The following is a 16,663-nucleotide window of genomic DNA, read 5'->3' on the forward strand; positions in this document are numbered from 1 at the left end:
TGTCAGGCAGTAACCTTGAGGCGTGTTACACTGACTCACATGTATCTCTGGCCTCTTATAAGACGTGCTAACTGATGGGTTTGCATACGGCTACAGTACACAGGCGCGCGCGGTCAAGTCACTCAGGTTCAGTCAAGTGAGCCTTCAGTGTAGATCAAACCAGGACACTCACTGGGAAGTTATTTCACGCATCACTTAGGGGAAATATGCTATGAAATATGTCACTGATTTGAATCTGAATCCAACAATAACACTATCTTGAAAGCGTATATTCATTTTGTTAACGGCAGGAAATAAAATTCAAACTCAAGAAAAACTGATAACTGAAAACTGATAACGTTGGGCTTATGTTTTACACAATTTTATTTGGTATATAAATGAATAGCATGAGCAAGGAAATGTGTCAGGAAGATAAAATACTCTTATACACATTAATATACAATTTTACTTATTCCTGTAGTGACTCTGCCTAGTACAGTATTCTGTATAAGGTGTTTCATTTACTTTCAAGTGCAGTGAAATAGTTTCGAGGCCTGGGAAAAGCAAGGGCTCCTACTTCATGCATGATAACTCATACCAGCAAAGCCCACCAAACTGAACCTTACCCCCTCCCACAATAACCTCAGGCGCAGCAACTACAGCGTCTTCGGATGACTCCATCCGGGGGTTCAAAGGTCGTCTGACTCGGGGACGAACGTGGGCTCGAGGGAAATGGTGGGGATGATGGCAGCGGTGCCCGTTGACACCCATCCCACAGGGGCTCTGTTGAAGGAGGGCCGCTTCACCGCCGCCTCTCCCTGCAGCTCCGGGTATTCAGGCAGGGGCTCCACCTGGGCGGTCCCGATGGGAGCGGGTCCGGGGGCCCTGCCGAAGCCGCCGAACGGAGTTGCCACCCTGGAGGAGGAGTCGGATTGACAACGTTAGTAGCCGCCATGCGCTAATGAGAGGGACTGAGGTGACAGTCCCAACTGATTGATCTAATTAAAGTGGAGTGAAGACTTAGCCCGGGGACAGAGATAACTGCTGTGAGTTATGAGCATGTTTATGGCACATTGTGACTTAGATGAAGGGCAGTTACTTGCTCACTCAGCACTTTATAGAAACAACACATCTGCATAATGAATGTGCATAATTCTGGATGCATGTGTATGTTCATTATGCTGCTTTAATGGACTTAATAAACAGTCTTAGCGTATCAGATAGTGTGTGTGTACAAGATTGAAGATTACATCAACATTGTGATATAAAAATATTCACGAGAGATACTTTTCCACCTGTGACGTTCTCACCTGTTGAAGCTTTTGTACCCTGGTAGCTCTGCTCGGGGCTCGGGCTCTGGCATGCGGGTGATGAGGGTGTCCGCCAAGGCAGGGTCGCTGATGATGGCCTGGTCCCAGGGTGAGTGGTAGGACTTTGGGATGGCCGTACTGTTGAACTTCTCCGGAGGGACGTTTTTCAAGGGACCTCCGTACCCTGAGGAAATAGAGATGGGTTATATAAGTTAAGTTATCCTTTATTTATCCCCTTGGGGAAATTCATCCTCTGCATTTGACCCATCCTCTACTAGGAACCTTCCTAGAACTAGGAGCAGTGGGCAGCCACTGTGCAGCGCCCGGGGACCAACTCCAGTTCTTTTGCCAGTACCTTGGTCAGGGGCACGGACAGGAGTATTAACCCTAACATACATGTTTTTCTTGATGGTGGGAGGAAACCGGAGCACCCGGAGAAAACCCACACGGACACGGGGAGAACATGCAAACTCCACACAGAAAGGACCTGGGACGGACCGGGGTTCGAACCCGGGACCTTCTTGCTGTGAGGCAACAGTGTTAACCACTGAGCCACCGTGCCGTCCAAACACAACAGACTGATTGGAGATAGGCTTTTACTGTGTCACTGAGAGGATTGCTGGAATGGAGAAATTACCCATTTCCTCCCAACTGAGACCCTGTAGTGTGAAATACAAACTGTCTCTTAAACAGCAGCAAGTGCTAAAGATGGACTCGCCAACGTTCTATCATTTGCCTCTCATCCCTTTAGTAGCCTCTCCTTTGGTTTAAAGCGATCCTACTCTGGTTGGGTTGGTAAACCTAAGTGCTGTGTGTGTACCTTCTGACGTCACGTCACGTCACATGATTTCTGGGTATTGAAGTTCAGAATCTTTACCTCTTGCTGCTATACGCGAGGCCGCCGACACGCAAAGTTGCCTCGTGCAACTTCAAAACACGGATTATTATTTGAAACTTCAGCAATTTGACACTTCGATTTTTTTTTTTACATTCATGCCCGCCAAGCATCTTGAAAGCAATTAAACTGATGTGAAATGAGGTGTTTGATGAAGTCAAATAGAGAGAGAGAGAGAGAGATAATGTGTGAGTTTGTGTATTGTGTGTGTGTGTGTGTGTGTGTGTGTGTGTGTGTGTGTGTGTGTGTGTGTGTGTGTGTGTGTGTGTGTGAGTGAGTGAGTGAGTGAGTGAGTGAGTGAGTGAGTGTGTGTGTGTGTGTGCGTGCGTGCATGCGCGCACCTGTATCTATGTCTACCCGCTTATTGTATGTGTGTTGCGCTTCACTCAGGGGGGCTTACGAGCTCAGGCATTACATAATGTGGGGGCGTCGTGTCACATCCTCCTCCTCTCTCCCCTCCCCTCCCCTCTCCTCCCCTCCCTCCCATCTCCCCTCCCTCCCCTCTCCTCCCCTCCCCTCTCCTCCCCTCCCTCCCATCTCCCCTCCCTCCCCTCTCCTCCCCTCTCCTCTCTCCCCTCCCCTCCCCTCTCCTCCCCTCCCTCCCATCTCCCCTCCCTCCCCTCTCCTCCCCTCCCCTCTCCTCCCCTCCCTCCCATCTCCCCTCCCTCCCCTCTCCTCCCCTCTCCTCTCCTCCCCTCTCCTCCCCTCTCCTCCCCTCCCTCCCATCTCCCCTCCCTCCCCTCCCCTCTCCTCCCCTCCCTCCCATCTCCCCTCCCTCCCCTCTCCTCCCCTCCCTCCTCTCCCCTCCCTCCCCTCTCCTCCCCTCCCTCCCTCCCTCCCTCCCCTCCCCTCCCTCCCTCCCTCCCTCCCTCCCCTCTTCTCCCCTCTAACAATGAACAATCCCCCTTCCTGAGTTGATGTGTTGCCCTGAGGAGGAAGCAGTGAAGACCAAACAGAGACCTTTGGGAAGTTTACGGTTTTGGGGAGGGGGGGGGGGGGGGGTCAATTCCAAAGAACTGTATTGGGGGGGGGGGGGGGGGGGGGGGGGGGGGGTCAATTCCAAAGAACTGTAAAAGATTTTCTGGGGCGGTGACTTTGAAAGAAAAAGCGAAAGACGGCGATTTTTGCACATGCGTTTTGTTTTTGTTTTTTTCTTATTTTTTAATGCAATGCTCAGATGTGACAGCATCTCCTCAGGTTAATATTGCCACCTAAACTAAAGAGAAGTTTGTTTTTTGTTTTTCATACTTTTACTCCCTTTGGATGTGAAATAGAATAGCACAATGACTATGATGTTAAAATGCACAGTATATTTTCAGCCATATTTAAACCATTGCTGTGGCAGTATGCCTATCTTTGTAAATTGCAAGAGGGTATCTATCAAGCTGGTTTTGAATACCTTCCTGATACAAAGCTTAAAATCCTTCCTACCCAGCCTGAACTCTACTGTACTTTACTGTATAGTCAACCTAGGGACATCATCAAACAGCGCCTGAGTTGGCGAATCTGAACTAGCAAATCTAGGTAAATTTCAGACTTGAAAGCAATGTCCTGTCCTGCCTTGTTTGGGATGAAATGCAAATGAACTAGAGTCATATGATCAAATGTTTCGCGTCCTCGATTTGCATTAACATCTAACAACAATGAGTTTTCTTATTCAGGCTCTACAGGAATCCAAGGTTCACTCTAGCTCGGTTAAGCAATTTAGCCACCTATGCCAGGCACAGCTTTCTGGTACAAGCTGTGGGACGTGCACCTACTGTACAACACCTGGGTAAATGACTGGACTATTTAATTAAATAACTCTTATCCATTTCATACCAATTGACTTTGGCCTGATTTCTGCCACAGCCGGAATGACTACATCCACAGGCTAGCGACTGAGGCGTGGCGGTGGCTAGTTGTAGCCTCCAGAAAGAACACCACGTTCTGTGTAAATGTGCTCATCCTTGAATCAGTATTGGTTTTGTGTCAGCTGGGCAGAATTGAGAGATGAGGGAGGATGCGAGTGCCAAGCTTATCCCGATGGTATCAGTGGCAGCGGAGGCAAACAGGAAATACTCCTCGCACTTCCTGTGGGGTGCAACTAGACAATTATAAAAAACGATGGTTACAGCAGATCAGAACAAGGAGGGCTCCAACAAGAAGAAAGAAGGGGGGATGGGCGGATGAGAGAAAAATGTTGGGAGGAACACGCATGAAAACAGAGGGGTGGGATCAAGTTAGAGAAGGACAGAGAGAGAGAGAATGGAGAGAAGCAGAGGGAAATTGAAAGAAAGAAAATAGAAAGAAAGAAAATAATAACATGTACTTGTACTCTGCCTAAGGGTGGCAGATTCCAGGCAAGGATAACATGTTTTCCCACATGATCAAAGTATGCGCGAGTACGAACAAATGAAAACACTTGTTGAATCCTTATAAAAACACTGAACACACATTCTGCCCACCAGGAGCAATACCTCATATGCTGTACCGTAGATTAAAGACCCTGAGCCCAGAAGCCAAACATATGTTTCCTTCTTGTCTCTTCAGCTGGATGTCTGAGCTTCACTGTGCAGAATGACGCCTGCGCCGAGTTTGATACTAGAAGGCTGTTTTCACATTTGTCTGCTGAAAGTGGAAAGTTTCTCTGTACTCATTGAAAATCCAACTTTTAGGGGTGGGCCTACGAGCATGATTTGTGACATCCCTGTCCAATTTCAATTTGGAAATTTAAAGTCTCTATTATGCTGGAGACTCAATGGACTTTACAGTGAAGTAGAGACATTGTGTGTCCAGCAGGAAAACTTTGGAGTTTAAACGTATTTGCATATTCATAGACTCTGGAATTTTGAATGGGGGAGAAGGAATATTATGTGATTTTAAGGATTTTAACAAGATAATTTAACTTTTCTTGTGCGGAAAAACCACATCAGACAAATTATTATTCAAAGTATAGTATTTTACATACATCTTAAAACATAACTTTAGGGGATGTTTTTAATATACTGGCATATTATAAAGATGCACACCCAAAGAAGTTCTACATAGTAAAATCACAATAAAATGCAAATAAGGCCAAAAAAGGATCCGACCATGTTTTCAGCATGTAACCACCGTCGGTGTTGATGATAAATGATAAATGGCAAGCAGTTCCTCATATTGTTCTATAGACTTTGTGCCTGCAGGATCACAGGGGTCGAGTAAGGCCGTTGAGTTAAACAGAGGTCAATTGGGTTTGTTATTGCTGTGGTTTCGGGGCCCTTGGAAAGTGTTGTGGTTTCCTACTGGTCTGTGTTACCTACCGGGGGCAATACTGTCTGGGCTCGGCTCTGTTCTTGTGTCTGGTGCCGTTTCAGTCGGCTGGTCGACTCCCAGGTTGCTCTCGCCACTTTGGTTTTCCGTGGCATTGCCGTTCTCAGTTTGAAGGACCATTCCGCTCTAAAAGAGAGACAGAAAGGATGAGTTGGGTTTGAGAGAAAAGGAGATTAGAATGTCCTATCAAAATGTTTAGATTAATGGTAAATAATACAAATTTTCACTTCTCGTTTCTTTTATTGAAATGTGATTTTAAATGTTTTGGTTCACATTATGAAAAGTGTCCACTTGTCAGTGCTGGTGTTCATCTCCTCTCAACGCGCTCACATAATGAACCTGGATTTGTCAGGTTGTCCAACAACAACAAGCAGACAAATTCTCTGCTTGTCCACATTTCCTCAACATTTAGAGACATTGTTTCAGGCTGGGACAACGTGCTGCAGCCATAGCAACCAGCTTTCATCCCCTGAAAGATATTTATGATGATTTACTTCAGCACTTCCTCAGGAAATGTGGACTACTTGAAACGAAATCCCTCCATTGACCCAAGCAGTAAACAACCCAAAGTATGGAGTCATTCTCACTTAAACCAAGAGGGGGAAACTTCACTAAAGCATTAGTATGAACGAAGAGGGGCATAAGTCACATTTGACCAACTTCACAGGAGAGTCTAAAAAAAACAAAAAAATACTATACTTTGTCCTGATTTTATTAAATTCAACATTTAATATGAAAACTTATAAACATGTGGATGACATTAATGAACAATATTTTGACATGGGCGGGATACTTTTTTCCTGATTTCGCCCCCATTTTCTCCCCAATTGTGCTTGGCCAATTTCCCCTTGCTGATCTGAGGAGAGCCGTAGACTAGCACCATGCTTCCTCCGACACATGCACAGTTGCCAGCCGCTTCTTTTCACCTGACATCGGGGAGCCTCACCGGCAGGACATAGCACTTGGGAGCATCACGCTATTCCCACCAGTTCCCTTCCTCCCCGAACAGCCAGAGGAGGTGCTAGTACAGCGACCAAGACACATACCCTCATTCCGGCTTCCCACCCACAGACACAGTCAATCATGCCTGTATGGACGCCCGACCAAGCCCGAAGCCGCTTTCACACACAGATCGCGCAAAATTGCAGTTCAGAAGGCCCGCAAAGCCGGCAGCCTCGCCACAGAAATTGCTTTCACACACAGCAAAGCAGCACTGCCACATTCCCGTTCTGGGGTGTGCTTTCAGGTGACAGCCACGGCTCCCGGATTGAAAGGCGAGCGGAGGCATTACCACCCAGCTCTTCCTAGCCCAAATTAATATTTTCATAGGTTAGTGTAGCCTAGGCTACTGTATGATGAACGAATTCATTCAACAACCAAACATCGCCAGCCAACTACGTGCAGCTGCGGTCGTTAAGGATCAAAGTGATAAAACACGAAATTGTCCATATGCAGCATGGTAACAAGGCTTTCAATATTTATCTGATCGACTTTATGGAGGATCATAGATGCACCATCATGTAGCCTATTAGGTACAAGGCTAATTCTTATCTTTTGGTTCCAGTTTTTTGTAAAGCAAATTATTCCCATGAAGTAGCCTAATTAGCGTCCGTTCTGAAAGACGACGCTCGCATATCAAACAGCTGCAGTCTGCATAACGTTACTCGTCGTCGGGAGAATAGTATAGGCTATAAATGCACATGACTACTATAACGTTAGTAGTTTTTGTAAGGGAACGCACAACTGGCTAGCTAGACAGATTGCAGTTCTGGAGCTGGTTTCCAGAGGGAATATCCTCAGACCAACTCGCCACAGACAGCTATAAGAAGCTTATTATTATATCCGTTAATTTTACCTACTAATGTCAACATCGTTTGAGCATAAAGCCTAACCTACTTACTGAAGTAAAGTAAAGCCAATTTTTTTTACTTTCACTTATGCTTTTCTTGCTGCATGAGGTGCTTCCCCCTGTATTTTTTTTAATGAATGAGCTGACCATTTGCACCGTTCCGGCTTGCCACTCCGACGCTTTCAGGTGGAGGCGGGTTGCAGGGTAACCCGGCGCTGAGACTAGGTCCACGGGCGGAACGAAAGGCGTACAACAATTACCCACCAACCCGCTTTCAGAACTTTCACATCGGAGGCGCGGATCTCATTTTCCGTGCATTTTACGGCTTTCAAAGTCGGTGTGAAAGCGGCAGAGGTAACACGGGGGTGCAAACCTGCGACCCTTGTGTTGGTAGTCAGGGAATCTACCGCTACACTACCAAAATGTCACTTAGGGGCCTCTTTGGTTGTCAAGGTCACCACACAGCAACATGAAAGAGCATAGAAACTAGTGCTGCTAATTAATTAGACAAAACAAAGGGAAACTTTGTTACTTAATGTCGATTCAATTTGAGTGAGAGCTCCAGCGCCTAAATTGCTCCATGTGTGACCATGCAGGCCGGACTACTAAGATAAGTGCTGCTGGGAAAGGAAAAATGATGACTTGGCACGCCGCCCACGCCAACACAAAGGAACATGAATAAAGCGTCTTATGACCGGCCGTAAGGCTTTCACACCTACTCTTCCGTGTCAGCCCATGTCTCGAATAAACACTTCAAGTACTCAATCTTTCCCACAAATACTCAATCAGGATGTGAGGTATTGTGTGCCGCTTAATCTTTTTCACAGAAGGGAAGGGAGGGAACGCCGTAGGGAGGGAATGCCGTCAGCAGAAACGTCAAATATTCCCGTTGAAAAAGTCTGTTTTAACACAGGGCAGCATCATTAATCACTTGTAATACGTATTTACGCAAATTGAGTTAAAGTCCGAATGACTGACAGCATGTGGGTGACCTGCCTGTCATGTGCTCTCCTGTACAGCAGTGGTTCTCAAACTTTTTCACGTCGAAGGACCCCTAAACTGACACAAATTACACCAAGGGCCCCCATCTGGTAAGATTTTTGCTTTTAGATGTTTTATTACAGAAAGTGTATGAAACCCATGACCAAAATAATCATACATTCGGTCATTGTTTTACTTATGGATGGAATTATAGTGAAAATAAATGATTCCTCTTTTTGCTGGGGACCCCCTGTAACCCCCTCAAGGACCCCTGGGGGTCCCCGGAACCCACGTTGAGAACCACTGCATATGGCATTCAGTAACAAACAACAGTACGGTTTCAGCTTACATTGATCTGCGTGTTGGTTTCATTCTGGATGCTCTCAAAAGTGTATTTCTCCGAGCGTCTCTGGCGCATTTTGAAGAGACGAGAGCCACGGTTGGAGGTAAAAGACAGCTCGTCCAGCATGATGTCTTTAGGCACGCTCACCTTCTTCCCAAGGTCCATCTGTATGTCTGGACACAAACAAACGGCTGTTACTCATTTAATTTGGCCACTTTACTGCTGGGTTTCCAAGCAGTACCTTGACCTTTTGTGGGGGATTTTGTTATTTAAATGTTTTCTTTGTTTGCTGTCATGGCAGTGCAGTACTGCAGCAAACTGGCCGAACAAAATGAGAAACAACTGTACCCACAACACTGAAGAGATGTGTATGTATGTGTTCCCCTATAGCCTATAGTGTGTGTTGAGATGTGTATTCCCCTATAGCCTATAGGAACACATACATACACATCTCAACACACACTATATAGGCTATAGGGGAACACATACATACACATCTCAACACACACTGTAGGCTATAGAGGAACACGTACACACACATCTCAACACACACTATAGGCTATAGGGGAACACATACATACACTAAATTCATGGCGGGCCACTTAAAAACGGGCAGCGGGCCGCAGTTGGCCCGCGGGCCGTAGTTTGGCCACCCCTGCCCTATATCCTATAGTGTGTGTTGAGATGTGTATGTACATGTTCCCCTATAGCCTATAGTGTGTGTTGAGATGTGTATGTATGTGTTCTCCTATATCCTATAGTGTGTGTTGAGATGTGTATGTATGTGTTCCCCTATATCCTATAGTGTGTGTTGAGATGTCTATGTATGTGTTCTCCTATAGCCTATAGTGTGTGTTGAGATGTGTATGTACATGTTCCCCTATAGCCTATAGTGTGTGTTGAGATTTGTATGTACATGTTCCCCTATAGCCTATAGTGTGTGTTGAGATGTGTATGTACATGTTCCCCTATAGCCTATAGTGTGTGTTGAGATGTGTATGTACATGTTCCCCTATAGCCTATAGTGTGTGTTGAGATGTGTATGTACATGTTCCCCTATTAGCCTATAGTGTGTGTTGAGATGTGTATGTACGTGTTCCCCTATTAGCCTATAGTGTGTGTTGAGATGTGTATGTATGTGTTCTCCTATAGCCTATAGTGTGTGTTGAGATGTGTATGTATGTGTTCTCCTATAGCCTATAGTGTGTGTTGAGATGTGTATGTATGTGTTCCCCTATTAGCCTATAGTGTGTGTTGAGATGTGTATGTACGTGTTCCCCTATTAGCCTATAGTGTGTGTTGAGATGTGTATGTATGTGTTCTCCTATAGCCTATAGTGTGTGTTGAGATGTGTATGTATGTGTTCTCCTATAGCCTATAGTGTGTGTTGAGATGTGTATGTACGTGTTCCCCTATTAGCCTATAGTGTGTGTTGAGATGTGTATGTATGTGTTCCCCTATAGCCTATAGTGTGTGTTGAGATGTGTATGTACATGTTCCCCTATAGCCTATAGTGTGTGTTGAGATGTGTATGTATGTGTTCTCCTATAGCCTATAGTGTGTGTTGAGATGTGTATGTACGTGTTCCCCTATAGCCTATAGTGTGTGTTGAGATGTGTATGTACGTGTTCCCCTATAGCCTATAGTGTGTGTTGAGATGTGTATGTACATGTTCCCCTATAGCCTATAGTGTGTGTTGAGATGTGTATGTATGTGTTCCCCTATAGCCTATAGTGTGTGTTGAGATGTGTATGTATGTGTTCTCCTATAGCCTATAGTGTGTGTTGAGATGTGTATGTACGTGTTCCCCTATATCCTATAGTGTGTGTTGAGATGTGTGTGTATGTGTTCTCCTATAGCCTATAGTGTGTGTTGAGATGTGTATGTACGTGTTCCCCTATATCCTATAGTGTGTGTTGAGATGTGTGTGTATGTGTTCCCCTATTAGCCTATAGTGTGTGTTGAGATGTGTATGTATGTGTTCCCCTATAGCCTATAGTGTGTGTTGAGATGTGTATGTATGTGTTCTCCTATAGCCTATAGTGTGTGTTGAGATGTGTATGTACATGTTCCCCTATATCCTATAGTGTGTGTTGAGATGTGTGTGTATGTGTTCTCCTATAGCCTATAGTGTGTGTTGAGATGTGTATGTACGTGTTCCCCTATATCCTATAGTGTGTGTTGAGATGTGTATGTACGTGTTCCCCTATATCCTATAGTGTGTGTTGAGATGTGTATGTATGTGTTCTCCTATAGCGTATAGTGTGTGTTGAGATGTGTATGTATGTGTTCCCCTATATCCTATAGTGTGTGTTGAGATGTGTATGTACGTGTTCCCCTATATCCTATAGTGTGTGTTGAGATGTGTATGTATGTGTTCCCCTATATCCTATAGTGTGTGTTGAGATGTGTATGTACGTGTTCCCCTATATCCTATAGTGTGTGTTGAGATGTGTATGTACGTGTTCCCCTATATCCTATAGTGTGTGTTGAGATGTGTATGTATGTGTTCCCCTATAGCCTATAGTGTGTGTTGAGATGTGTATGTACGTGTTCCCCTATATCCTATAGTGTGTGTTGAGATGTGTATGTACGTGTTCCTATAGCCTATAGTGTGTGTTGAGATGTGTATGTACATGTTCCTATAGCCTATAGTGTGTGTTGAGATGTGTATGTACATGTTCCCCTATAGCCTATAGTGTGTGTTGAGATGTGTATGTACATGTTCCCCTATAGCCTATAGTGTGTGTTGAGATGTGTATGTATGTGTTCCCCTATAGCCTATAGTGTGTGTTGAGATGTGTATGTATGTGTTCCCCTATAGCCTATAGTGTGTGTTGCCCTTAAGGGCCGTAGAAAGAGCTCACCAATAATAGCTTTTATTTGATACACTGTATAACAAGTTTTCGCCCAAAATGGCACTTACTTAATAATTAGCTCCTTACTTCTCTTACCACTCTCACCCCTCACATAAGTAAATCTGCCAGACCTCTATGAATATTGCATGTTCTCTACTCACACCTATCAACACTCATTAATTCTGCATGACGATCCATCAGTGCAATAACACGCTGACTACATGGATTGCTGACACGGTATTCCTGCCAATATGATAAACGAGGAATAATCTCTCCTTGTCATTCACTCACGTCCAGTGCGTGTGTTGCGGTTAGCGCCGCCGCGCGCATGCTGGCTCATGCATGCTGATGGTGGAGATGTCATAGGCCTATATCCAAGTGGGAGACGCATGATTTGCCAGAATATCTTTCAGCTGTCAGTGGCCTTCAGGCCCTCCCCATCCCAAAGAGCCACACAGTTGTCCTCACCCCGAAATAGCGTGTTCAAAGGACGACGACAAAGGGATTAGTTACGTACTTTGGCCAATAAAAGTTCTCATTTGCTTATTTATAGTACGGGTCGTAGAAGGGAGTGTTGACTGCGAGGGACTGGGAGCTGATACCTTTTATAAAGTGAATCTGGCGACTGTGTGCGTCTGTGTCTGTGTCTGTCTGTCTGTGTGTGTGTGTGTGTGTGTGTGTGTGTGTGTGTGTGTGTGTGTGTGTGTGTGTGTGTGTGTGCGTGCGTGCGTGCGTGCGTGCGTGCGTGCGTGTGTGTGTGTGAGAGTGAGAGAGTGAGAGAGTGAGTGAGTGAGTTTTTGTGGAACGGGGGGGGGCGGTGCTTCTACTGTTTGGGTGTGTTTTAATGAGTGATTTGTTTGTAGTGTTTACTGTATGCCAGTGATTCTCAACCTTTTTCCTATCAAGGACCGCTAATTTACTACACAGAGAGCCAACTATACCACCAGTTGATGAAATTCTGTCTCTGACCCAATCTGAGAAGATTTTGTCAGATTTTGTCACGTCGGCTATGATTTTGTCCAGAATACCATAACTACCCGTATTGCAGGTAGAGAGATAAACAGTCGTTCTTCTACATTCTTCAATGAAATTATTTCATTTTACTAGAAGTATTTTATTTCATTTCGTTTGCTGGGCACCCCCTGGAACGCTCTCAAGGACCCCTGGTGGGGCTCCACATTGAGAACCACTGCTGTATGCTATTGAATCCATGTACATTCATATGTGTGAATGGGATACTTTTATGTTAGAAATGGATGGGAGAGGAGAGGAGTGAGGGAGTGACGGGACTAGGAGGAGGGAGACAGAGAGAGAGAGAGAGAGAGAGAGAGAGAGCGAGAGATCACAGGTCAGAGGGGTCACAAAACGAGGAAGTGACGGGGAAGTGATATGCGGCTACCTTCCGGGGCTTGAACCTCCCTGCAGATCGCCGCCGCCTGCATCTTCCTCTCCCTGGTCGTCATGGTAGAGAACTGTGACATGGCCGCCCCTGCACGGGGGAGCAAGGGGGAGCAGAAAGAAGTCACGGGGGACGGTCCACATCAGTGCATGCTCCGTGTTAACACACCATGGAGGTTAACACACGGCGAGTCACAAAGCCAAAGACCGGTGGGCCAATCGATTGAGTGACATTAAGCATCCTCGCCACGCGCACACCCTCCCACTTGAAGCAGGTAGAATTTATCACGGCGGCCAAAAGGGCAAAGTTAGCACATCCCCTTTAAATAACTTGGGCTGTTAAACGCCAAGCACATGCTCTTCAGACATGGCAACCCGCTGTGTCAGGGGTCTGCCGATCAATACGTTTGAAATGACCCCAAGTGGGCTGAAGGGACATGGTGCTGTCACAGCAAGCGGGCGGGACAGTGGATGGAATGAGGCGGCGAGAGATAAAGTCCACACCGAGGGAGGAAACTTTTACCTGCTGGGTCACCAAATAGCCCTTTATCATTCCTATCCAAAACAGCTTTCAGCATGTTTTGTGAAGAAGCAGAGGGAAAATGTCATACTCAAATGCAGAAGTCCAGTCACCATGCAGTTCACTCCATTGTTTGCAAAGCTTCTGTTTCTGCTGACCAGATACAAAAGGCATGTTGGCACAGTATATTCTTAGCTCCCATAAATCAACTTCTGAATGCTATGTTATCGGTTTACTCTGAATTGTCACAGCAAAGAGATTATTTGTTTGTTAAAATATAGTAGGCTACAAGTGGAGGGAAAATGTAGAGTTAAGCATACTGGAATAAATCCCACATATACTGTATACGTATGCCTTCTAGTCAGGACACAATGTAACCATCAAGCATGAGACAAAAAAGGATTTTGATTGATTAAATAAACAAAAGCAAAACCTAACGTTGCACAAGAGAGGTTGATTATGAAATCCAATGCAAGCTGCTGGATTGGCTGGAAGAGGTGGAGGGAAAGACTGTAGGCGTTAGGGGTGAGTCATGCTTCATTTGGGTTGTCACGGTTTAGAACTTGACAGCGAAAGCCCCGCGCGACACACCTGTGTGAAGTGGCCTCAGGGATGGCTTACCTGTCCCGTGGGGTCCCTTAGGGGCGTCTTGACTTGTGCCCGTCTCCTCGAGGGGAAAGGAAGGAAGTCAGAAAGGTGAGAGGCGAGGGGGTCAGACTGTGCGGGTCCTCGCGCTCCCCGGCGTTGTGGGGAGGGTGGGAAGAAGAGGGGGTATAGCAGCCTGATCCAACTGAGTGACTGAATGAGTGGGTGGGTGTCAGTTTGTCTGTTGTCACTGGTGACTAAATTTAGAGCACCCTCGCTACATGCTCTCTTTGCCCTCTACCCCCCTCCTCCTCCCCAGTGTTTTTACAGTAGCAAAGGGTGTGCTATATGACTCCCTGTGGCGCCCTTCACCCATATTCACCCTGGCTGATTGCCTGAATGTATATGCTTTAGCCATGGGAAAATATAGGGTGACAAAACTTTGGGTCACACTTTATTTGGATTATCCAATGTTGATAGTCAACTTCCTATCAAGTGACTAGTATAATGTGTCACTAAATAGCGTTTGAGTGATTATCATAATTGCATGAAAAGTATAGATATTATAGATATGCCTGGGCTAAGGTGGGGTTAATGTTAGAAATAGAGTCAGGGTTAGGGTTGGGGTTAGGTTTAAAAATGGGATTATGGTTGTGGTTCTGGTCTGTGGAGAATGCACCAAATTGGCAAGTGACACTTGGTTGAACATCTACTTTTTGCCATCTGATACTTACTGTAGTTTAGTATCGACATTGGACTATTCAAATAAAGTGTTATCAAACTGTGTCTGTCTCCTTGACACTGTGTAACTCACCTATAGGCAAAAAAAGAGGGGGTTGCAACCTTGCAGCTCCATCAAGCTGCACGAATCAAAAATAATCAAAGTAGTGAAAGCAATTCATGTTGACCCTGGAAAAAGCAGACATTGGCTATTGAATCGTAATTAGCTATCATAATGAAACAATGAACGAGACAGTTGTACTTGACTTTGCACACAACAAAGAGATCCCTATTCATTTCTGACACAGAAATCTATGCCAATAACCATACGGAAAATTAAGTTCAAGCTATCAATGTCACACTTTGACATGAGGAATGAGCTCATATTTATATTCCTGTTATCCCATTTCATAGTATGTGAATAAAAGTTATGATAGTGCTTTCCAAGTATTATAAATTGATGGGCCAATCATTTCTATCTACCATCTCTCTGAGTCTTTTCCTCGCCTTTCTCGTATAGTTCAGCTACATAGGTATCCACTGTTTTTATGTAAGTGGCTGTCTCCTTGGGAACAAGTCACCCTGCCACCACCTCCCCAACCCACTCCAGAGCGAGTGACTCTCCAAGACAACACAGCATACAAAAAGCTTCATAGGATGGTACTGCAAGCAACAAATGGCCCAGAGCAAATTATTACAGAGTATTTAATGCTTATAAAGTAGAGATCAAAGAGTAAGAACACACACTGAAATCTGTGAAATTATGCTATATATTTATTTTGTAAAATACTTTTTTTTGTCAATGGAAATCAGGATTAGTCTGGAGCAGAAATTGCACTCCATCTGAGTTTTGGGTTCATGAGATTGCTTGGTGCGAATGACATCAGCACATTGCAAATGCCAACCTATTTAATCTTTGGAGATTATTACAAACAAATCTGCAGTCTACAGCATAATCTGTGAACCAAAAACAAGCAAAACACACACATATATATATATATATATATATATATATATATATATATATATATATATATATATATATATATATATATATATATATATATATTACACATTGTGTGCAATCTGCTTGATCTATGCCAGTATACCTATGTGAGAGATTTAATCATACATGTACCGAGTGATTAAAATACATGTAGAATATGTGACCATTTGGTAAACAACTTTATAATGAAGCAATTAACCCTGTCTGACATTTATGAAAGAGGAAGTTCAATGCTAGGCCAGAAACTTTCAAATGTACAGACAGTTGATCTGAAAAACAGTTATGAAACAGATGGACTTCCCTGTTCCAGAAACAGTTCTAGACAGAGAACTGTGTCTGGAGAAGTAATTTCACTTTATGTCAGACAGGCAGATATGCAAAACAATATACATGCCTCTCTGAGACATTTTTCCGTAACAACCTATCAGAAACTAAAACAATCATAATCAACCTCCTTAAAATCCTCTTTTCATTTGGGAAATACAGCTCAACAACTCAATAGTCCTTCTAATTCTAAAACACACACATATATCTCACTCTTCAGTATACAGTGGGCTGCATTGTGACCATTAGCTTGTGTAATACCAGGGTCATTTTTCCAGGTGCCCAAGGTATAATTTAGGAAAACTGTCTAATGAGAGAAACATTGCCTCCCTTTTTAAGTCTTCCACTCTCTCTATTTATTGCTCGTTATCTGCCACATGCAAATGTGCTAAATTAAAACACTGTCTTTCTTACTGGAGCTTCTTACACAACAAACTGTCCACCTACAATTAGTTAGGCTTTTCCTAGTTTTAGGCCTCATACCCAGACTGGTCACACTCTGACAGTGGAAGGATTTCCTGATCACAGATCAAACTTTGTCTGAAAACACAGAAAATCTGTCATCGGACAACTTACCCATCCTCAAGTTTCACGGACTGAG

General features: G+C 44.5%; 1 protein-coding gene across 2 annotated transcripts; it reads right to left on the minus strand.

Annotated features, from left to right (window-relative positions):
- Nucleotides 1–393: 393 nt before the first annotated feature.
- myoz2a (myozenin 2a) lies at nt 394–14,174 on the minus strand. Of its 2 annotated transcripts, none has more exons than XM_083640291.1 (6): nt 14,049–14,174; nt 12,909–12,998; nt 8,658–8,824; nt 5,469–5,604; nt 1,290–1,473; nt 394–894 (listed from the first exon to the last, which is right to left on the minus strand). In XM_083640291.1, exons 2-6 carry the CDS (start codon nt 12,988–12,990, stop codon nt 669–671), a joined length of 795 nt encoding a protein of 264 aa, XP_083496417.1. In that variant the 5' UTR covers nt 12,991–12,998; nt 14,049–14,174; the 3' UTR covers nt 394–668. The 2 variants fall into 2 exon arrangements, with proteins under 2 accessions (XP_083496417.1, XP_083496418.1); XM_083640292.1 differs by having other exon boundaries at nt 12,909–12,981; nt 14,049–14,145.
- Between the last annotated feature and the right edge of the window lie 2,489 nt (nt 14,175–16,663).

Source organism: Poromitra crassiceps, assembly GCF_964638095.1.
Source record: "Poromitra crassiceps genome assembly, chromosome: 7".
Taxonomy (NCBI): Eukaryota; Metazoa; Chordata; class Actinopteri; order Beryciformes; family Melamphaidae; genus Poromitra; species Poromitra crassiceps.